Source organism: Tachyglossus aculeatus, chromosome 6 (assembly GCF_015852505.1).
Source record: "Tachyglossus aculeatus isolate mTacAcu1 chromosome 6, mTacAcu1.pri, whole genome shotgun sequence".
In the NCBI taxonomy this organism is placed as follows: domain Eukaryota; kingdom Metazoa; phylum Chordata; class Mammalia; order Monotremata; family Tachyglossidae; genus Tachyglossus; species Tachyglossus aculeatus.
The window spans coordinates 2,633,796-2,657,684 of NC_052071.1; the positions used below are offsets into that span (position 1 = coordinate 2,633,796).

At 48.2% G+C, this 23,889-nt stretch overlaps 1 protein-coding gene across 1 annotated transcript in view; it reads right to left on the reverse strand.

Annotated features, from left to right (window-relative positions):
• Positions 1–5,247, reverse strand: part of LOC119929990 (homeobox protein CDX-4-like) — a 36,436-nt gene extending 31,189 nt beyond the window's left edge. The window contains exon 1 of the mRNA XM_038748393.1: positions 4,755–5,247. Coding sequence (XP_038604321.1) covers positions 4,755–5,247 — 493 coding nt within the window. The remainder of the gene's footprint in view (positions 1–4,754) is intronic.
• Between the last annotated feature and the right edge of the window lie 18,642 nt (positions 5,248–23,889).

Consider the following 23,889-nt stretch of genomic DNA (forward strand, 5'->3'; position numbering starts at 1 on the left):
TGGAAAGAGCCCGGGCTTGGGACTCAGAAGATGTGGGTTCTAATCCCAGCGCCGCCACTTGTCCGCTGGATGACCTTGGGAAAGCCACTTAAACTTCTCTGTGCCTCAGTCACCTCATCTGTGATATGGGGATTAAGACTGGGAGCCCCACGTGGGACCACCTGATTACCTTGTATCTACCCTAGTGCTTAGAACAGTGCTTGGCACATAGTAAGCACCTAACAAATCATTGTGGCTCAGTGGCAAGAGCCCGGGCTTGGGAGTCAGAGGTCGTGGGTTCTACTCCCGCCTCTGCCACTTGTCAGCTGTGTGACTTTGGGCAAGTCATTTCACTTCTCTGGGCCTCAGTTACTTCATCCGTAAAAGGGGTTTGAGGCTGTGAGCCGCACGTGGGACAACGTGTTTACCTTGTATCCGTTCCAGCGCTTAGAACAGTGCTTGGCACATAGTAAGCGCTTAACAAATGCCACCGTTATTCTTCTAGACTGTGAGCCCGTTGTTGGATAGGGACCGTCTCTATATGTTGCCGATCTGTACTTACCAAGCGCTTAGCACAGTGCTCTGCACACAGTAAGCACTCAATAAGTACGATTGAATGAATGAACGAATGAACAAATACCATTATTATTATTATTATTGCTCGGCTTGTCCATGGTCATCCAGCAGGCAAGGCGGAGTCGGAATTAGAAACCAGGTTGTCTGATTCTCAAACCCGCGCTCTTTACTCTGGGCCACGGTTGCAAGATTGCTTATTGGTGAGGGAATTGAAAAAAAAAACCCAAGATATAAGATTTCTGACAGCTGCAGAGAGAGAAGGCGCTCTCTCCCTCCGGGCTACGGGCCAAGGAAGGATTCATTCCTTGAGTTCCCAGGCGCCCAACTCCCAAACTCATTTGATCTCGAGGAAGAATTCTCCACTTTTGCATGTAAATGACGAAGCCCCAGCCGCGGGGTCAGATCGGGACTGGAAGCTCTCTCATCCCTTGAAATGCTGATTGAAGTTGACTTAAAGGGCTTTCTGTCCGCCAGGGCGACCTGATGGGCTGGCTCTACCTGCCGAGGGCCCTGGGTCAGAGCTTTAAAAGTCTACGGTAAAATTTATTCAATCGTATTTATTGAGCGCTTACTGTGTGCTGAGCACTGGACTAAGCGCTTGGGAAGTACAGGTCGGCAACATATAGAGACGGTCGCTACCCAACAACGGGCTCACAGTCTAGAAGGGAGAGACAGCCAACAGAACAACTGAGGGCGGTGCGCGGTACTGAAAGGGAAAGGACCTTTTTTTTAAAGCAAAATGACCAACTTTGTAAACACAACATGCAGGCCGTCTGTTTCCTCTCCATCTCCTTTCCGTCCTTTCCTCTCCATCCAAGCTGCTACCACGTTAATCTAATCATTTATCCTATCCTGCCTCGAGTACTGTATCAGCCTCCTTGCTGACCTCCCAGCCTCCTGTTTCTCCACACTCCAGCCCATGTTTCATTCTGCTGCAGGGGTCATTTTTCTACAAAAACGTTCGGACCATGAGTCCTCTCTCGTCAAAAACCTCCGGTGGTTGCCCATCCACCTCCGCATCAGGCAAAAACTCCTCACTCTTGTATTTAAAGCACTCCATCACCTTGCCCCCTCCTACCTCACCTTGCTACTTTCCTACGACAATCAAGCCCGCACACATCACTCCGCTAATGCCAGTCTACTCACAGTACTTCGAGCTCGTCTATCTTCGCTGCCACCCTCTCGCCGACGTCCTGCCTCTGGCCTGGAACGCCCTCTTTCCTCAAAACCGACACACAATTACTCCCCCTACTTCAAAGTCTTATTGAAGGCACATCTCCTCCAAGAGGCCTTCCTTGAGTAAGCCCTCCTTTCCTCTTCTCCCACTCCCTTCTGTGTCGTCCTGACTTGCTCCCTTTATTCGCCCCCCCTCCCAGCCCCACAACACTTACGTACATATCTGTAATGTATTTATTTTAATTCATGACCGTCTCCCCCTCCAGCCTGTAAGCTCTCTGTGGGCAGGGAGTGTGTCTGTTTATTGTTATATTGTACTCACCCAAGCGCTTAGTAAAGTGTTCTGCACACAGTAAGTGTTCAATAAATATGACTGACGGACTCCTGACCAGCTCTTCTTTAAGCTCTTCATGCATGGTGTGACTTTTCAAAGACCAACCAGGTCCGGTCCATTTGGGGCTTCCTAAAAGCACCAGAACCTCCTATAGGCAGCCATTCCATTCGTAGCCTATCTACTTTTTCACTCTATCAAGGTAGACTGTAAACTCGTTTGGGCAGGGATTGTGTCTGTTATATTGCTCTCCCCCAAACGTTTAGTATACATATGTATATATGTATATGTATATATCCTGTATATATATATATGCTTGTACATATTTATTACTCTATTTATTTATTTATTTTACTTGTACATATCTATCCTATTTATTTTATTTTGTTAGTATGTTTGGTTTTATTCTCTGTCTCCCCCTTTTAGACTGTGAGCCCACTGTTGGGTAGGGACTGTCTCTATATGTTGCCAATTTGTACTTCCCAAGCGCTTAGTACAGTGCTCTGCACATAGTAAGTGCTCAATAAATACGATTGATTGATTGATTGATTTAGTACAATGTTGTGCACCTAGTAAGTGCTCAATAAATACAATTGAATGAATGAATGAAGGTGTGGGGAGGACGGAGGAAAAGGGGGGGGGACTGGCCAATAGTTGGCAAGACTGTGCGACCCATGTTGGACAGGGCCTGCGTCCAGCCCGATTTGCTCAAATCCACCCCAATGCTTAGTACAGTGCCTGGCACACGGTAAGCACTTAACGAATATCACAATTATTATAATAAGGCTTCAGTGTCACTTTAACCTCTCCCAATCTGCAAAAATGGGTGTCCTTGCAAGGTAAAATTTTGGGAAATGCACAGTGAATGGCTTCACGGCATTATTATTAATAATGATAACACCAATAATAGTAAAGTATTGTTAAGCACTTACTATGTGCCAAGCACTGTACTTAGCGCTGGAGAAGATACAATAATAATATGGCACTTATTAAGCGCTTACTATATGCAAAGCACTGTACAATCAGGTCAGACACAGACCGCGATCCCCATGTAGGATTGACTCCCCATTTACAGATGATCAAACAGAGACATTACGTGACTTGTCCAAGGTCACACGGCAGATAAATGGCAGAACCCGGAGTCTCCCTAGACAAAACCTAGAGTTCCCCCCTCTGGACGCTTCGGACTGCTGTTAGGTAACCCGTTTCGTGTGGCTTTCAATCTCTCCCCCTCACCCCAACACATCTGCAGTTCGATTTTGCTTAAAAAGCCCATCTGGTGTGAAATCCGCCCTCTGGTCTGACGCACGCAACGGCAAAACTGGTCCCGACCCAATCCGTCGGCGCTCAGCGATTGTCCGGGAGGAGGGGAATACTCAATTAATTCTCGGCCTCCGCCCGTACCAACGGAACCAGGACCGGATCCTACGGGAATGTTGCTTATCTCAGCCTAAATCCCCATCCAACCTCCCAACGTAGAGATCTGGACGAGAGAGAGAGAGAGAGAGAGAAAGAGAGAGAGAGAGAGAGAGAGAGAGAGAGAGAGAGAGAGAGAGAGAGAGAGAGAGAGAGGTGTGTGTGTGTGTGTGTGTTTGTGATTCTCCTTAGGTCAACATCTTCAGCAAACTTGTGAAAATGAAAAAGAAATCGCACGATGGATAAAGTCACAGGTGTCACTCGTGTGTGTGTGCTTGTGTGGGTGTGTGAGAGTGGTAAGTGTGCACGTGAGAAAGTGTATGTGAATGTGTGTGTTGGTGTGTGTAACCGTATGTGCGTGTGAGTGTGATCTTGAGCCCGTTGTTGGTATATGTTGGCCGACTTGTACTTCCCAAGCGCTTAGTCCAGTATTCTGCACACGGTAAGCGCTCAATAAATACGATTGAACGAATGAACGGTAGGGACCGTCTCTACATGTTGCCGACTTGTACTTCCCAAGCGCTTAGTCCAGTGCTCTGCACACGGCCAGCGCTCAATAAATACGATTGAATGAACGAACGATTTCAGCAGCCTTCGAGGCTGACTCTCGTCTCCCCAGGCCAGAAGAATTATGACGGCATTTGTCCAGCGCTTACTATGTGCAAGTGCTGGGGAGGCTACAAGGTGATCAGCTTGTCCCGTCTTAACCCCCAGATGCGTCCCAGGGAATCAATCAATCAATCGTATTTATTGAGCGCTTACTATGTGCAGAGCACTGTACTAAGCGCTTGGGAAGTACAAATTGGCAACACATAGAGCCAGTCCCTACCCAACAGTGGGCTCACAGTCTAAAAGGGGGAGACAGAGAACAAAACCAAACATACCAACAAAATAAAATAAATAGGATAGAAATGTACAAGTAAAATAAATAAATAAATAAATAAATAGAGTAATAAATATGTACAACCATATATACATATATACAGGTGCTGTGGGGAAGGGAAGGAGGTAAGATGGGGGATGGAGAGGGGACGAGGGGGAGAGGAAGGAAGGGGCTCAGTCTGGGAAGGCCTCCTGGTGGAGGTGAGCTCCAGGAAAGTGAAGTGACTTGCCCCAGGTCACCCAGCAGACAGGATTCGAACCCATGACCTCTGACTCCCAAGCCCGGGCTCTTTCCACTGCTTCCCCGGATGAGTTTGGGGACTCCGGGTGGACCGCATGAACCACGAAATCCGGGTCTGGAGAGGAGAGCAGCCCCGGTGCCCCCCTTGCTTACCTGTGCCCGCGGCGGACTGGACGGTCCTGCGCATCCACTCGTAGGCGGTGTGTCTCTGCCCGGCGGGGGGCAGAGGGTCGGCGCCGGCCGCGTCCACGGGCGGCAGCCCCCCGGGCCCGGGCCCGGACAGGGCGCCGTAGTCGGGGGAGCCGTAGGGCCCCGGGCCGGGGGGCGGCGGAGGAGCAGGAGGAGCAGGAGCAGGGGCAGGAGGAGCCGGGGGCGGTGGCGGGCCGGGGGCCCCGGGGGGCAAGGAGGGCCCGGCCCCGTAGACGCCCCAGTCCTCCCGGGGGGCCCCGTAGGGCGACCCCCACCCCGCGGGGGGCTGGCCGGGGCCGTCCAGGCCGGGGCCGGACGGATAGCCCATGTAGTCGGCGTACGGGGGGCCGGGCGCGAAGCTCTGCCCGGGCAGGGGCCCCCCACCACCGCCACCGCCGCCCCGCAGCGAGCCCGGGTACATCGGGGGGTCCTGGTCCACCAGGCAGCTCCCGAACATGGTGCTCAACGCCTGGCCAGATGTGGCCGGGCCATCCTGCCCCTGGGCCTGTTTGATCTCCCTCCCCGCCGACCCCCCTCTCCCTCGCCCAGACTATCCGGACGCTGGCCCTGCGACGGACTCACCCGAGGCCCGGGGGCTCCCGCGACCCCACGAGACTATCAGTAGCGTCACCGGTGGCCCCAGTTTCTCCAGGTTCTGGCTGATGTCACAGATAATTGCCTGCCGCCCCGCCCCAAGCCCCCAAATCACATTTGCATCCAAATGAAGGGCCTGTTTTGCAGGCCGCTCCACCAGGCTTCTCCAGGAGCTGGTTCCTTTCTCCTAGAGGCCCCCCTCCCGGACTTCCGAAGGCCGCCCCGGGCTCAGTCTCCTCCACCCCATCTTGGCCCGGTATCGGGTTCTCCGAGCCTGGAGGTATTACCTGGACTTGTACGTTCTGCTTCCAGAAGGTTGAGGAGAAGCCCCCCTGCCTCTTTTGTCTTCTTCTTCCCCGGGGTCTGCAAAGTCAACTGAGAACTAATCCAACCAGGGAGGCGAGAAAGCAGCTCTGAATTCCCCAGGGGGCTCCTAAGGTCAGAGGGGGACCAGGTTCCTGGCCTGCTCATGCGGGCTCACCCCCAGGCCCGTTACCCCAGCGCCCCAGGGCCCTGATGAGGTGACATGAGGACGCATCTCAGGGCCCTGATGAGAAAGCTGAGTTGGCCGGTTGTGTGGATACCTCACTCCATTCTAAGCTCCTCGAGGACACAGCTTGTGCCCACCTACCCTTATTGCACTCTCCGATGCACTTAGTATGGTGCTCAGTCAATAATAATAATAATAATGGCATTTGTTAAGTGCTTACTGTGTGCAAATGGTTACTATGTGCAAAGCACTAGTCAATCAATCGATGGTATAATTATTGAACTCTCTCTCCCTTCTGGCTAGCTTATGCGCTTAGATCTGGGTCTTTAAGCACTTGATTTTCACCCCACCTTCAGTTCCACAGCACTTACGTACACAGCCATAATTTATTTTCATGTCTGTCCCCCCCTGTAGATTATAAACTCCTTGTGGTCAGGGAATGTGCCTACCAACTCTATTGTACTGTACTCTCCCAAGCACTTAGCACAGTGCTGTGAACACAGTGAGCCCTCAGTAAGTAGACTCTTTTAGACTCTACTCAGTCTACTCAGTAAGTAGACTCTTTTAGACTGTGAGCCCACTGTTGGGTAGGGACTGTCTATATGTTGCCAATTTGTACTTCCCAAGCGCTTAGTACAGTGCTCTGCAAAGAGTAAGCGCTCAATAAATACGATTGATGATGATGATAAGTAGCAGTGATTGATTTTCAAAACTTTACTGTGTAGTTTGTTGAGAGCAGGGAGCATGTCTACCAACTCTGTTATATTGTACTCTCCTGAGTACTTAGTACAGTACTTAGTACTCTGCACACAGTAAGTGCTCAATAAATACGATTGATTTCAGAGTGCACTGGACTAAGCTCTTAGGAGACTGCAATACAACAGACTCAGTAGACATAAACCCTATCCACAAGAAGCTTATAATATGGGTTGAGGAGAGCCACAGACATTACTCTGCTCACTCTGCTCCTTCCCCTCCACACAGCACCCGTATATATGTATGTACAGATTTATTGCTGTATTTATTTTACTTGTACATATTTACAATTCTATTTATTTTGTTAATGATGTGCATTTAGCTTTAATTCTATTTATTCTGACAACTTGATACCTGTCCACATCTTTTGTTTTGTTGTCTGTTTCCCCCTTCTAGATTGTGAGCCCGTTGTTGGGTAGGGACCGTCTCTGTATGTTGCCAACTTGTACTTCCCAAGCACTTGGTACAGTGCTTTGCACACAGGAAGCACTCAATAAATACGATTGAATGAATGAATGAATGAATGCTCATCAGGCAATCTTTCTAAAGTGTCATTCTAACTACATCCCTTCACTCCCCCAAACTCCATTCGTTCCCATTTCTGTTCACATCAAGCAGAAACTCTTAACCATTGGCTTCAAGTCAGTCCATCTGCTTTCTCCCTCCTACCTGTCCATTCTCTTCTCCCCTTACACCCCAGCTCACACCCTACCTCCAAAGCAGCCATTCACACCATACCACATTCTTGGCTCTTCCGTTTCCAACTCGTGGCTCATGTCCTTTCCCCTGCCTGGAATTCCTTCCTCCATCCAACCCTCCTGGCTGCAGCTCTCCGTCTATAAAATACTCCTGAAATCTCACTGTACTAAGTGCTTGGGAGAATGGAATACAGTAGAGTTGGTAGGCACATTCCCTGCCTGCAAGGAGCTTATAGTCTAGAGGGGGGATGGACATTAAAATAAATTATGGCTGTGTACAAAAATGCTATGGAACTGAGGGTGGAGTGAAATTTTTCCTCTCCCCAGGTTTCATCTTCCCTACTGTCACCTTAGCACTTTTGCACTACTTTAGCAAGTTTGCATTCACTGTGCCTAGTGTTAATTTTGTGCCTCTCATTTTATTACTTTGCTATTTTAGCACATCTTCCTGTTATATTGAAATGAATTTTATGCCTTTCTCCCCTGTAAGTTGTCTGTCTGCCTTCTTATGGGCAGGGATCATATCTACTAACTTTATTGTAATAAGAATAATAATCTATGGTACTTGTTAAGCACTGACTGTGTGCTAAGCATGTTCTAAGCACAGGGGTAGATACAAGTTAATCAGATTGCACTCAGTCCCTGTTGCACATAGGGCTCACACTCTTAATCCTCATTTTACAGATGAAGTAACTGAGCCCCAGAGAATAATAATAATAATAATAATGGCATTTATTGAGTGCTCACTATTTGCGAAGCGCTGGGGGGGATAAAAGGTGATCAGAGCCACAGGGGGCTCACAGTCTTAATCCCCATTTTACAGATGAGGGAACTGAGGCCCCAGAGAAGTGAAGTGACTTGCCCAAGGTCACACAGCAGACATGTGGCAAAGCCGGGATTAGTCTTCTGACTCACAGGCCTGTACTCTATCCAATAATTTTGGAACTTGTTTAATACTATGTGCCAAACACTGTTTTGAGCACTGAGGTAGTTATAAATTAATCAGGTTGGACAGTCCCTGTCCCACATAAGGCTTACAGTCTAAGTAGGGGGAAATAGGATTTAATCCCCATTTTATAGATGAGGTAACTGAGGCACAGATAAGTTAAGTGATTTACCCAAGGTCACACAGCACACATGCAGAGCTGGATTTGTACTCCCTGAAGCACTGCACAGAAAAAGTGCTCAATAAACTGTATTGATTGACCTGGAATCAAAGACTTCACTCCGGTGATTTTTCTTGGGTTCTACAGAGAACTAGGAAAAGGTGCTGGGAGCCAAGGAGCCAGGGACACTCAGTTTTGGAAGATCATAAAACCCCAGACTCTCTCAGTGGGATTAGAACAGAAGCAGAACATCTGTAGTGACAGAGAGACAGTACTGTATCCAAAGGCAATTTCTAGTCCAGTGTTTCTTGAAAACCAGCAGAGAATTTAAGAGTTCACCTAGATATAACAAGAGGGTTGTAGTCTTGAAAAGACTTGCGCTATTGATTGGATGATTATGGGAAAATGGCCACATAACCTTTGATTTATTCTGAAATTTGAGAATTTAATCAGAAATTTTAGAATTTGAGAATTTCTGATTAAGTGGGAATTTCTGGGCTGGTATGATTCCAAAATGCCACCACAATTGATATTTTCTGAAACAAATTCCAATATTATAATGTCTATCAGAGCAGACCCCTCTCAGGGTTGCACCTGGAGAGTTTCCAGTGCTCTCCAGTCTCTGCTATGGGAGGGAGAGTCAAACAGAGGCCTACCCATTCCACTCCTAGCTTGGCCAGTGACTAGCAAGTGGAAGGCCATCTGCTACAAGTCAAAACTCACCTGTGCTGGGCAGCAGCGGCATGGGAGAGTCGAGGGTGGAAACTTAAGTTTACTGCGCGGAAGAAGGCAATGGTAAACCACTTCCATATTTTTACCAAGAAAACTCTATGGATACACTACCACACTACCATCCCTACACTACGATTATAGGTGGAGAGCAGGGTGTTCTGGTGGAGATGTGTCCATGCTGTTGCTATGGTTCGGAAACGACTCGATGGCGTAAGACAAGACATCAGAGCAGAATTGGTTTGCACCACTCTATGTTATTTGACTCTTTTAAATAATGCAAAGTTCAATAACACAAAGATACCCAAAGCCACATATGGTTTAGTACAGTAAGATTGAGACAGAGGCTGAGAAGTGTAACAACCTTTTCTTCCTACATCACAACTATGTGTTCCAACTTGTGCACTGGGTTATACCCAGACAGATCCTTTGTGAAGTGCTATGTACCCAACACTTTTGCTAGATTCTGGGATTAGATACAAGATAATCAGGCCATACACAGTCTCTGTCCCACATGGGGCTCACAGTCTAAGTAGACAGAATAGATACTGAATCCCCATTTTACAGATGAGGAAACTGAGGTCTAGCCCAGTTAGATCTAGCACAGGTCTAGCCCAAGGCCCCACAACAGTAAAGTGGCAGAGCCAGGACTAAAGCCCTTACCCGGTGGCTCTCAGGCCCATAGTCTTTCTGCTAGGCCATGCTGTTTCTCTTGTGCTGTGGGAATAACATTTCCTAATAATTTCATCATGTTATAGCCAAATGGGGCAACAAAATATGTCAGCAGCAGAACTGGATGTGGACAGGAAGGCCTAACTTCATTGCAGGTGTGGTTGTAACACAGAAATCAATCAATCCATAAATTGAATTTATTGAGCACTTACTTTGTGCAGAACACTGTACTAAGTGCTTTCAAGAGTACAATATAACAGAATTAGCCGGCACGTTACCTGCCCATAATGAGCTTACAGTCTAGAGGGGGGAGACAGACATTCATATCAATAAATACGTAATAACATATAAGATCGATACATATGTGCTGTGGGGTTCCGAGCGGGGCAATTATCAAATGTCCAAAGGTCACAGATTGATGAGTATAGATGATGCAGAAGGGAAAGCGATCCTGGGAAAAGAGGACTTAATGGGTGAAGGCCTCTTGGAGAAAAGATCCCGCTGACATAAGAAACACCTTCGGCTGGGAGGGAATTTGTTGGCCAGCACTGGGGTGCACTTAGAGAAGATCTAAGACAGGGAAGACAGTCTTGCAGGAGCAGGAGGGACTTATTTAGGAGGGGTGAGGGAATGGAACAGGCAGCCTCCCTCTTCACCCTCCCTCACCATTGTTGCACTGGCCCCCTGTCCCCAGTTTGCAATTCCTCTATTCAGCCACTGCCTGCCTCATACCTTTATTTGTATTCAATCAATCAATTATATTTATGCTTACTGTGTGCAGAGCACTGTACTAAACACTTGGGAGAGTACAGTATAACTGAGTTGCTAGACACAATCCCTGCCCACAAGTTTACAGTCTAGAGGGGGAGAAATGCATTAATATAAATAAATAAATTTTTGATATGTACATAATTAATTAATCAATCCTATTTATTGAGTGTTTACTATGTGCGGAGCACTGTATGAAGGGCTTTTGTCTTGTCTTTTACTGTTGAGTCGTTTCTGCCCTATAGCAACGCCATGGACATATCTCTCCCAGAACACCCCAACTCCACGTGCATTCATTCTGGTAGTGTATCCATTGAGTTTTCTTGATAAAAATGCAGAAGTGGTTTACCATTGCCTCCTTCCATGCAGTAAACTTGAGTCTATGTCCTTGACTCTCTCCCATGCTCCTGCTGACCAGCACAGGTGAGGTTTGATGTGTAGCAGATTGCCTTCCACTTGCTAGCCACTGCCCAAGCTAGGAATTGAATGAGTATGTCTCTGTTTGACTCTTCTTCCTGTAGCTGAGACTGGTAGAGCACTGGAAACTCTCCAGGGGTGATCCCGAGAAGGTACTAAGCGCTTAGGAGGGTACAATACCACAGAATTAACAGCCACTTTCCTGGCCAAGTGTTGTGGGGTGGAGAGAGGAGTGAATAAAGGGAGTGGGAGAAGAGGAAATGAAGGCTTAGTCAGGGAAGGCCTCTTGGAGGAGATGTGCTTTTAATAAGGCTTTGAGGGTGGGGAGAGTGACAGTCTGATGGATATGAAGAGGAAGGGAGCTTCAGGGCATAGGCAGGATGTGGACAAGGGTTTGGTGGTGAGATAGACAAGATCGAGGTACAATAAATAAATTGGCGTTAGAGAACCTAAATGTGTGGGCTGTGCTATCGTAGGAAATTGGGGAAGTAAGGTAGAAGGGTAATAGATGACTGAGTGAGGAGTTTATCTTTGATTCATTCAATAGTATTTATTGAGCACTTACTGTGTGCAGAGCACTGTACTAAGTGCTTATGTGGTGATGGATGAGCAACCACTGGAGCTTCTTGAGATTTGGGGATATGTGCAACAGTTTTTAGAAGTGCTCAATAAATACAATTGAATGAATGAATTAATAAAGATCCGGACAACAGAGTGAAGTATGGACTGGAGTGGGGAGAGACAGGAGGCAGGGAAGTCAGCAAGGAAGCTGGTGCAGTAGTCATGGCAGGATGGGATAAGTGGTTGGATTAGTCTTTCAATCAGTCATATTTATTAAGCCCTTACTGTGCACAGAACACTGTACTTAGCTCTTGGGAGTGTAGCATATAACAATGTTACAGACACATTCTCTGCCCACAATGAGCTTACATTCTAGGAAGAGAGACGGACATTAATTCAAAGAAATAAATTGCAGATATGTATATAAGTGTTGTGAGGCTGGGAGTGGGGTGCAAGGGAGTAAGTCAGGGAGACACAGAAGGGAGTTGAAGAAATGGACAAGCAAGCTTAGTCAGGTAAGTTCTCTTGGAGGAGATGTGCCTTCAATAAGGCTTTGAAGGGGTGAGGAGGAGTAATTGTCGGTCAAGTATGACAAGGGAGGGCATTCAAAGCCTGAGGCACTAAGTAAGTGAGAGATCGGCCGTGAGCAAGATTGAGGTACAGTGAGAAGGTTAGCATTAGAGGAGCAAAGTGTGCGGGCTAGGTTGTAGTAGGAGAGTAATCCTCCTCGACCTCTCAGCTGCCTTCGACCCTGTGGACCACCCCCTTCTCCTCAACACGCTATCTGACCTTGGCTTCACAGACTCTGTCCTCTCCTGGTTCTCCTCTTATCTGTCTGGTCGTTCATTCTCAGTCTCTTTTGCAGGCTTCTCCTCCCCCTCCCATCCCCTTACTGTGGGGGTTCCCCAAGGTTCAGTGCTTGGTCCCCTTCTGTTCTTGATCTACACTCACTCCCTTGGTGATCTCATTCACTCCCACGGCTTCAACTATCATCTCTACGCTGATGACACCTAGATTTACATCTCTGCCCCTGCTCTCTCCCCCTCTCTCCAGGCTCACATCTCCTGCCTTCAGGACATCTCCATCTGGATGTCTGCCCGCCACCTAAAACTCAACATGTCCAAGACTGAACTCTTTGTCTTCCCTCCCAAACACTGCCCTCTCCCTGACTTTCCCATCTCTGTTGACAGCACTACCAACCTTCCCGTCTCACAAGACCGCAACCTTGGTGTCATCCTCGACTCTGCTCTCTCATTCATCCCTCACATCCAAGCCATCACCAAAACCTGCCGGTCTCAGCTCCGCAACATTGCCAAGACCCGCCCTTTCCTCTCCATCCAAACTGCTACCCTGCTCTTTCAAACTCTCATCCCATCCCATCTGGACTACTGCATCAGCCTTCTCTCTGATCTCCCTTCCTCGTGTCTCTCCCCACTTCAATCCACACTTCACGCCGCTGGTAGCAGTTTGGACAGAGCGGAAAGGGTAGATTTTAGTGATGTTGTGAAGGTGGAACTGACAGGATTTAGCGATGAATTGAATATGTGGGTTGAATGAGAGATGCCAAGGTTAGGGGTTTGTGAGACAGGAAGGATGGTTGTGCCATCTACAATAATGGGAAAGTTGTGGGGAGGACAAGAGTTTTGTTTTAGACACGTTAAGCTTGAGGGGATGGGAGGACATCCAAGTAGAGATGTCTTGAAGGCAGGAGGAAACACGGAACTGGAGAGAGGGAGGGAGATCAGGGATGGAGATGTAGATTTGGGTGTCATTTGCATAGAGGTGTTAGTTGAAGTCATGTGAGTGAAAGAGTTCTCCACGGGAGTGGGTTTAGATGGAGAATATAAGAGGACCCAGAACTGAACCTTGAGGGTCACCGATGGTTGGGGTTGGGAGGCAGAGGAGGAGCCCATGAAAGATACTGAAAATGAGGAACCAGAGAGATGAGGAGAACCAGGAGAGGACAGTTTCAGTGAAACTGAGGTTGGGTAGTGTGGCTCTGTGGAAAGAGCCCGGGCTTTAGAGTCAGAGGTCATGGGTTCAAATCCTGGCTCTGCCAATTGTCGGCTGTGTGACTTTGGGCAAGTCACTTCACTTCTCTGTGCCTCAGTTACCTCATCAGTAAAATGGGGATGAAGACTGTGAGCCCCCTGTGGGACAACCTGATCACCTTGTAACCTCCCCAGTGCTTAGAACAGTGCTTTGTACATAGTAAGCGCTTAATAAATACCATTATTATTATTATTATTTCCAGGAGAAGGGGATGGTCAAGAGTGTCAAAGGCAGCTGAGAGTTAAGGAGGATATGGAAGGAGTAGAGGCCTTTGGATTTGGCAAGAAGGAAATCACTGGTGACCTTTGAGAGGGCAGTTTCTGTGGAGTAAAGGGAACGGAAGCCAGATTGGAGGGGGTCAAGGAGAGAATTGGAGGACATGAATTTCTGGGCAGCGGATGTAGACAACTCTCTCAAGGAGTTTGGTCGGATGGAGATGTGGTGATAATTGGAGGTGGCTGTGGGGTCAGAAGAGGGTATTTTTTAGCATAGGGGAGACATGAGCATATTTGAAAGCAGTGGGGAGGAAGCCATTGGAGAGCCAACAGTTGAAGATGTCAGTTAAGGAGGAAAGGAGGGAGGGGGCAAGGGTTTTGATGAAATGTGAAGGATTGGGGTTGGATGTGCTGGTGGAGAGGGTGGATTTTGAGAGATGGCTGATCTCCTCTAGAAATACTCCTTGTAAAGTTGTCTCTCCAGTCCACCAGGAAACCTGCCTGACTGCCATATTTCTAAGGTAGATACAAGACCGCACAAATCTACATCTCCAGCCCTGATCTCTCTCAAGACATCTCTTCTTGGATGTCCTCCCGTCACCTCAAACTTAACATGTCCGAAACAGAGCTCCTTATCGTCCCAACCAAACACATTCTCACTGTGTCCTGCCCTTGTCTGTCTCGCCATTGACCCCCAGCCCACATCCTACCTCTGGCCTGGAACACTCTCCCTCCATTCAAAGCCTTATTGAAGGCACATCTCCTCCAAGAGGCCTTCCCAGACTAAGCCCCACTTTTCCTCATCTCCCACTCCCTTCTGCTTCACTCTTACTTGCTCCCTTTGCTCTTTGCCCATCCCAGCCCCAAAGCACTTATGTATGTATCTGTAATTTTATTTATTTGTCCTCCCCGTCACTTTCCCATCACTGTGGACGTCACCACCATGCTTCCTGTCTCACAAGCCCATAACCTTGGTGTTATCCTTGACTCCTCTCTCTCATTCCTTCAGTCAGTCAGTTGTATTTACTGAGCACTTACTGTGTGCAAAGCACTGTACTAAGCACTTGGAAAGTACAATTCGGCAACAGATAGAGACAATCCCTACCCAACAATGGGCCCACAGTTTCGTTCGACTCACATATTCAATCCATCACCAAATCCTGTCGGTCCCACCTTCATAACATTGCTAAAATCCTCCCTTTCCTCTCCATCCATACTGCTACCTAGTTAATACATCACTCATCCTATCCCTCCTGGATTACTGCGTCAGTCTCCTTGCTGACCTCCCAGCCTCCTGTCTCTCCCTACTCCAGTCCATACTTCACTCTGCTGCTGTTCAGGACATGTCACCCCCCTCCTCAAAAAACTTCAGTGGTTGCCCATCCACCTCCAAATCAAACAAAAACTTCTCACCATTGTCCGTAAAGCACTCCATCACCTTGCCCCCTCCTACCTCACCTCACTACAACCCAGCCCACACACTTCTCTCTTCTTATGCTAACCTTCTCACTGTGTCCTGCCCTTGTCTGTCTCGCCATTGAACCCCAGCCCACATCCTACCTCTGGCCCGAAACACTCTCCCACCTCAAATCCGACAATCACTCTCCCTCCATTCAAATCCTTACTGAAGGCACATCTCCTCCAAGAGGCCTTCCCAGACTAAGCCCCACTTTTCCTCATCTCCCACTCCCTTCTGCTTTGCTCTTACTTGCTCCCTTTGCTCTTTACCCGTCCCAGCCCCACAGCACTTGTGTATATATCTGTAATTTTATTTATTTGTATTGATGTCTAGATTGTAAGCTTGTTGTGGGCAGGGAATGTGTCTGCTTATTGTTGTATTGTACTTTCCCAAGCACTTAGTACAGTGCTCTGCACACAGTAAGTGCTCAATAAATACGATTGACTGGCTTCTAATCCCATCTGTTCCACTGGCCTACAGAATAACATTGATCAATCAATCAATCAATGATATTCACTGAGCATTTACCATGTACTAACCACTGTGTTAAGCACTTAGGAGCATACAATACAACAGAGTTGGTAGACACGATTCCTCCCCTCAAGGATCTTACAGACCATCACGTAACCTTTTTGGACTTCGGTTTCCTCATCTGGAAATGGACATGGTAACAAAACCTGCTTCTATCTCATAGCAGTGTTGGATAGATAATCATTATCATGTACCTATCTGTAATTTATTTATTTATATTAGTGTCTGTGTCCCTCTCCGCCTCCCCAGACCATAAGCTCACTGAGGGCAGAGAATGTGTCTGTTTAGTGTTGTATGGTATTCTCCCCAGTGCTTAGTACAGTGCTTTGCACACAGTAAGAGCTCAATAACTATGATTGAATGAATTATTATTATTATACTTGCTAAGCACTTGTTGGACCAAATCCCTATCCACACAGGTTTTACAGTCTAAGTAGGAGGAAGTGGGATTTAATCCCCATTTAACAGAAGACACTGAGGCACAGAGAAGTGAAGTGACTTGCCCAAGGTCACACAGCAGACAAGTGGCAGAACTGGGATCAGAACCCAGGTCCTCTCCGTGTCAGGGGACTCCCAGGCTCGTGTTTTTCCCTCTAGGCCAATAGATAATTGATGTGGAAGTGCTTTGGAAAAGAACATCAAATAAAACAAATTTCAAGTATGTCATTGGGTTGCTAGATAGCTTTCTAAAACCTTTGGTTTCTCCCTGAAATAGGTATATTCTGATTCACCCCTGGTGGAGTTGTTTTGTCTATCAGTATAATAATAATAATAATGGCATTTATTAACCACTTACTATGTGCAAAGCACTGTTCTAAGCGCTGGGGAGGTTACAAGGTGATCAGGTTGTCCCACATGGGGCTCACAGTATTAATCCCCATTTTACAGATGAGGTAGCTGAGGCATGGAGAAGTTAAGTGACTTGCCCAAAGTCACACAGCTGACAGTTGGCGGAGTTGGGATTTGAACCCATAACCTCTGACTCCAAAGCCCGTGCTCTTTCCACTGAGCCACGCTGCTTCTCTATGAACGTGCTATTGTTGATGTTGATGCTGATGTTCATGCTGTCATGAACATGCTGTCACGGGAGTTGGGGGAGCCCAGGACCTCAGACCTGGGGGTGAGTTCCAGTAGTCATTCATTCATCCATTCAATCATATTTATTGAGCACCTACTGTGTGCAGAGCACTGTACTAAGAGCTTGGGAAAATACAATACAACAATAAGCAAACACATTCCCTGCCCATAACAAGGTTACAGTATAAAGAAGGGAGACAGTTATCAATACAAATAAATAAATCACAGATTTGCACCTAAGTACTGTGGGGCTGGGAGGGGGGAAGAACAAAGGGAGCAAGTCAGGGCTACTCAGAAGGGAGTGGGAGGAGAGGGAAGAGGGCTGCTTAGTTTGGGAAGACCTTTTGGAGGAGATGTGCCTTCAATAAAGCTTTGAAGCGGGGGAGAATAATTGTCTGTCAGATTTGAGAAGGGAGGGTGTTTCAGGCCAGAGGCAGGACTTGGGCCAGGGGTTGGTGGTGAGACAGGAGAAAGTGAGGCACAGTGAGAAGGTTAGCACTAGAGGAATGAAGTGAAGAGGCTGGGTTGTAGAAGGAGAGAAGTGAGATGAGGTAGGAGGGGGCAAGGGGGTGGATTTGTTTTAAAGCCAGTAGTGAGGAGTTCTTGTTTGATGCAGAGGTGGATGGGCAACCACTGGAGTTTTTTGGGGAGGGGGTGATATGTCCTGGACGTTTTTGTAGAAAAATTGATCCTAACAGCAGGGTGAAGTACTGACTGGAGTGGGAAGAGGCAGAAGGCTGGGAGGTCAGCAAGGAGGCTGATGCAGTATTCCAGGCAGGAAAAGATGTATTAATGTAGCAGTTTGGATGGAGAGGAAAGGGTGGATTTTAGCAATGTGAGGTGGGACTGACAGGATTTGTGATGGAGTGAATATAATAATAATAATGGCATTTATGAAGCACTTACTATGTGCAAATCACTGTTCTAAGTGCTGGGGAGGCTACAAGGTGATCAGGTTGTCCCACGGGGGGCTCACAGCCTTAATCCCCATTTTACAGGTGAGGGAACTGAGGCCCAGAGAAGTTAAGTGACTTGCCCAGAGTCACACAACTGACAATTGGTGGAGCTGGGATTTGAACCCATGACCTCTGACTCCAGAGCCTGGGCTCTTTCCACTGAGCCACGCTGCTTCTCTAATATGTGGACTGAATAGAGAGAGAGGAGTCAAGGATCATCTAGTCCATCTCCCTGCTCCTGAGCCAGACTCCCCTAAGCCATGCTGAGCCTTCTCTTCATGGCTCTCTGGTGAATCTCCTCCTCCCCATCCACCCAGCCCTCTTTCCCCTCCCCACAGCACCTGTATATATGTTTGTACAGATTTATTACTCTATTTGTTTTACTTGTACATATTTACTATTCTATTTATTTTGTTAATGATGTGCATCTAGTTTTATTTCTATTTGTTCTGATGACTTGACACCTGTCCACATGTTTTGTTTTGTCGTCTGTCTCTCCCTTCTAGACTGTGAGCCCGTTGTTGGGTAGGGACCGTCTCTATATGTTGCCAGCTTGTACTTGCTAAGTGCTTAGTACAGTGCTCTGCACACAGTAAGTGGTCAATAAATACGATTGAATAAATGAATGAATGAATGAATGGGGTATCCATCATCATCATCATCATCATCATCATCAATCGTATTGAGCGCTTACTATGTGCAGAGCACTGTACTAAGCACTTGGGAAGTACAAATTGGCAACACATAGAGACAGTCCCTACCCAACAGTGGGCTCACAGTCTAAAAGGGGGAGACAGAGAACAAAACCAAACATACCAACAAAATAAAATAAATAGGATAGATATGTACAAGTAAAATAAATAAATAAATAGAGTAATAAATATGTACAACCATATATACATATATACAGGTGCTGTGGGGAAGGGAAGGAGGTAAGATGGGGGGATGGAGAGGAGAACGAGGGGGAGAGGAAGGAAGGGGCTCAGTCTGAGAAGGCCTCCTGGAGGAGGTGAGCTCTCAGAAGGGCCTTGAAGGGAGGAAGAGAGCTAGCATGGCTGATGGGCAGAGGGAGGGCATTCCAGGCCCGGGGGATGACATGGGCTGGGGGTCGATGGCGGGACAGGCGAGAACGAGGTACGGTGAGGAGATTAGCGGCGGAGGAGTGGAGGGTGTGGGCTGGGCAGTAGAAGGAGAGAAGGGAGGTGAGGTAGGAGGGGGCGAGGTGATGGAGAGCCCATACTTCATGCTGCTGCCCGGATTATCTTTGTCCAGAAACGCTCTGGACATATTACTCCCCTCCTCAAAAACCTCCAATGGCTACCGATCAATCTGCGCATCAAGCAGAAACTCCTCACCCTGGGCTTCAAGGCTCTCCATCACCTCGCCCCCTCCTACCTCACCTCCCTTCTCTCCTTCTACTACCCAGCCCGCACCCTCCGCTCCTCCACCACTAATCTCCTCACTGTACCTCGCTCTCGCCTGTCCCGCCATCGACCCCCGGCCCACGTCGTGCCCCGGGCCTGGAATGCCCTCCCTCTGCCCCTCCGCCAAGCTAGCTCTCTTCCTCCCTTCAAGGCCCTGCTGAGAGCTCACCTCCTCCAGGAGGCCTTCCCAGACTGAGCCCCTTCTTTCCTCTCCCCCTCGTCCCCCTCTCCATCCCCCCATCTTACCTCCTTCCCTTCCCCACTGCACCTGTATATATGTATATATGGTTGTACATATTTATTACTCTATTTATTTATTTATTTATTTATTTTACTTGTACATTTCTATCCTACTTATTTTATTTTGTTGGTATGTTTGTTTCTGTTCTCTGTCTCCCCGTTTTAGACTGTGAGCCCACTGTTGGGTAGGGACTGTCTCTATGTGATGCCAATTTGTACTTCCCAAGCGCTTAGTACAGTGCTCTGCACATAGTAAGCGCTCAATAAATACGATTGATTGATTGATTGATTGAAGCCCAGGCCATGGATCATGGGGACTCTCCCCACACCAGTCCCTCAGAGCACAGTGGCATAGACCACTGTTCTCCCCACCTTCAAAGCCCTACTAAAAGCACATCTCCCCCTGCAAGTCTTCCCTGACTAACCTCTCATCTCTCCACCTTATTCTCTCTTCCGATTGTGTCACCTACGCACTTGCATCCTCAACCCCTAAGCACTTCGGAAAGTACGCTACATCCAGCCCCACAGCACTTAAATCCATGTTCCCATACTCAATGTTTCCCCTATCAGTAGTTTATTTTAGTGGCTGTTTCTCTACCTAGACTCTGAGCTTTTTGAGAGCAAGGATCATGTCTACCAACACTGTTTAGTGTACTCCTGATAAGGGCGGATCACGTCTACCAACTCTGTTATAGTGTATCCCTGATTCATTCATTCATTCATTCAATTCATTCAAACGTATTTATTGAGCACTTACTGTGTGCAGAGCACTGTACTAAGCGCTTGGGAAGTACAAGTTGGCAACATATAGAGATGGTCCCTACCCGACAGTGGGCTCACAGTCCCTGATAAGGGTTTAGTAGAGCGCTTCTGCACACAGTAGGCACTCAGTGATTGATTAACTGATGGATTCAGTTAGAGAAGAAGCGTGGCTCAGTGGAAAGAGCACGGGCTTTGGTGTCAGAGGTCATGGGTTCAAATCCCGGCTCTGTCACTTGTCAGCTGTGACTTTGGGCAAGTCACTTCACTTCTCTGGACCTCAGTGACCTCATCTGTAAAATGGGGATGAAGACTGTGGGCCCCCCGTGGGACAACCTGATCACCTTGTAACCTCCCCAGCGCTTAGAACAATGCTTTGTGCATAGTAAGCACTTAATAAATGCCATTATTATTATTATTATTATTTTTCAGGGCCAGAGGTTCTTAGCTTTCTGCTCTGGACTGTAAACTCGTGTGGACAGGGAGCACGTCCACCAACTCTGCTGCAGTGTACTTTTCCAGTCAATCAATCAATCATATTTATTGAGCGCTTACTGTGTGCAGAGCACTGTACTAAGCGCTTGGGAAGTACAAGTTGGCAACATATAGAGACAGTCCCTACCCAACAGTGGGCTCACAGTCTAGAAGGGGGAGACAGAGAACAAAACAAAACATATTAACAAAATAAAATAAATAGAATAGATATGTACAAGTAAAATAAATAGAGTAATAAATACATACAAACATATATACATATATACAGGTGCTGTGGGGAAGGGAAGGAGGTAAGGCGGGGGGGATGGAGAGGGGGTGAGGGGGAGAGGAAGGAGGGGGCTCAGTCTGGGAAGGCCTCCTGGAGAAGGCGAGCTCTCAGTAGGGCCTTGAAGGGAGGAAGAGAGCTAGCTTGGCGGATGGGCAGAGGGAGGGCATTCCAGGCCCCGGGGGATGACGTGGGCCGGGGTCGACGGTGGGACAGGCGAGAACGAGGCAAGGTGAGGAGATTAGCGGCGGAGGAGCAGAGGGTGCGGGCTCAGTACAGTGCTCAGTACAGGTGCTCAGTACACTTCTTGGCACACCATAAGTTTTCAATAAATACCATTGATTGATTGATTGCTCTGGAGTTTGAACAGCTTGCCCTGCAAAGAAGCCCTTTCCTGGGTGCTGCTTAAATATCTCTTGAGGCAAGAGTCACTTCCTCTGCTCTGATCTTGGGGGTCTGGAGATAATAATGATGACATTTGTTAAGCGCTTACTATGTGCAAAGCACTGTTCTAAGCACTGGGGAGGATACAAGGTGATCAGGTTGTCCCAAGTGGGGCTCACAGTCTTGAGTCCCCATTTTACAGATGAGGTACACAGTAAGCGCTCGATAAATACGATTGATGATGATGAGGAGGAGGTAACTGAGGCACAGAGAAGTTAAGTGACTTGCCCAAAGTCACACAGCTGACACTTGGTGGAGACAGGATCAAGTGCCAGACTGATTACATTCTCCTCAGCCTTCTCTGCCGCAGGCTCTGCTGCCTCAACTCCTTTAGTTTTCGCTTCCCACTAAGGCACAGGAGTAAGGGCTGCCTTAGAGGGCTGGAAGTGGGCATGGAACAAGGCCTAGGGTGCCACAGGAGGATTCCCTGTCTACGCTCGTGGCTCCAGGACTCTTCCCTAGGAGAATTTATGGCCTTTCTGTCCACCCTGGATTGAAAGATTTGCTCGTACAGCCAATGAGGCCAAAGGCAAGAGTCCCTCTGAGCACCCCCTTTTCAGCATCCTGGGCAAGGCAGAGGAGGAACGACTCTCCCGTTATCTAGAAAGGGAAACTGAGACCAGTAGCGAGGGGGATGATAGTCCCGCAGAAGGCAGGCCCTTGCTCTTATCCTCCTTTCCAAGGGGTCAGCATGAAAGCTCTGATAATAATAATAATAATAATGGCATTTATTAAGCGCTTACTGTGTGCAAAGCACTGTTCCAACTGCTGTGGGGGTACAAGGTGATCAGGTTATCCCACGTGGGGCTCACAGTCTTAATCCCCATTTTACAGATGAGGTCACTGAGGCCCAGAGAAGTGAAGTGACTTGCCCAAAGTCACACAGCTGACAAGTGGCGGAGTCGGGATTTGAACCCACGACCCCTCTGACTCCAAAGTCCGTGCTCTTTCCACTGAGCCACACTGCTTCTCAATGCAGAGATGACCCTATTGGCCTGCCGGCCACGTCGTCCTTGCTCGGGTAAATGGTGCCATCTAAGGGCCATCTGAGCAAACTTACTAGCCCATTCCGGGTGGCAGCCTAGAATAATATAATAATGATGGCATTTATTAAGCGCTTCCTCTGTGCAAAGCACTGTTCTAAGCGCTGGGAGGGGGGGAATCCAACGTCATCAGGTTGTCCCATGTGGGGCTCACAGTCTTAATCCCCATTTTACAGATGAGGTCACTGAGGCCCAGAGAAGTGAAGTGAAGCAGCGTGGCTCAGTGGAAAGAGCCCGGGCTCTGGAGTCAGAGGTCGTGGGTTCAAATCCCGACTCTGCCACTTCGCTGTGTGACTTTGGGCAAGTCACTTCGCTGTGCCTCAGTTACCTCATCTGTAAAATGGGGATTAAGGCTGTCAGCCCCACGTGGGACAACCTGATCACCTTGTAACTTCCCCAGCGCTTTGAGCAGTGCATTGCACATAGTAAGCGCTTAATAAATGCCATCATTATTATTATTATGTGACTTGCCCGAAGTCACACAACTTACAGGTGGAGAAGACGGGATTGGATCCCATGACCTCTGGCTCCCAAGCCCGTGTTCTTTCCACTCATCTACACTGCTTCTCTCTTCTATTTGGCCGCGAGGCCAAATAGTAATAACCGTGGTATTTCTTAAGCTCTTACTCCGTGCGAAGCACTGTACTAAGCACTAAGATCAGATCACACACAGTCCCGTCCCCCGTCCCCCTCTAGACTGTAAGCTCGTCGTGAGTAGGGAGCGTATCTGTTCTATTGTTATGTTGTGCTCTCCCTAGCGCTTAGTACAGTGCCCTGCACACGGTAAGAGCTCAATAAGTACGATTGACTGACTGACTTACATGGGGCTCACTTTCCCCTAAACTGCAAGCTCTTTGAAGGCAGGGAACCTGTCTACCTCTCTGTTATATTGTAGTCTCCCAAGCGCTTTGGACAGTGTTCTACACACAGTGGGTGCTCAATAAATGCCACCGCTTGATTTCAAGCCTGGGAAGAGACCAGGTTTTGAATCGCTATTTTCCAGATGAGGAAATCGAAGCCCAGAGAAGTGATCAACCCAAGGTCACACAGCAGGCAAGTAGCGGGATTGGGATTAGAACCCAGGCCCTCTGACTGGAGAATAATTGCTTCTAGGGCTTTTCCAGGGGCAGGGGAGGGCGAGCGGCGGGAGGGAAGCCGGGCTGCTGTGGTGTTCACTCTCAGAGCCCGATCGGTTCCCGGCTTCCACTGCCACCACCGCCAGCGGGCATCCACTAGGTGCCAGTGCGAGCCCACAGTAGGGACATGGGGGTCCCCAGTGCGGACCCAGACCCCCAGACCGCCCCGTACGGAGAGACCCCCGGATGCTGGGATGGAGCGTGGGCCCGAA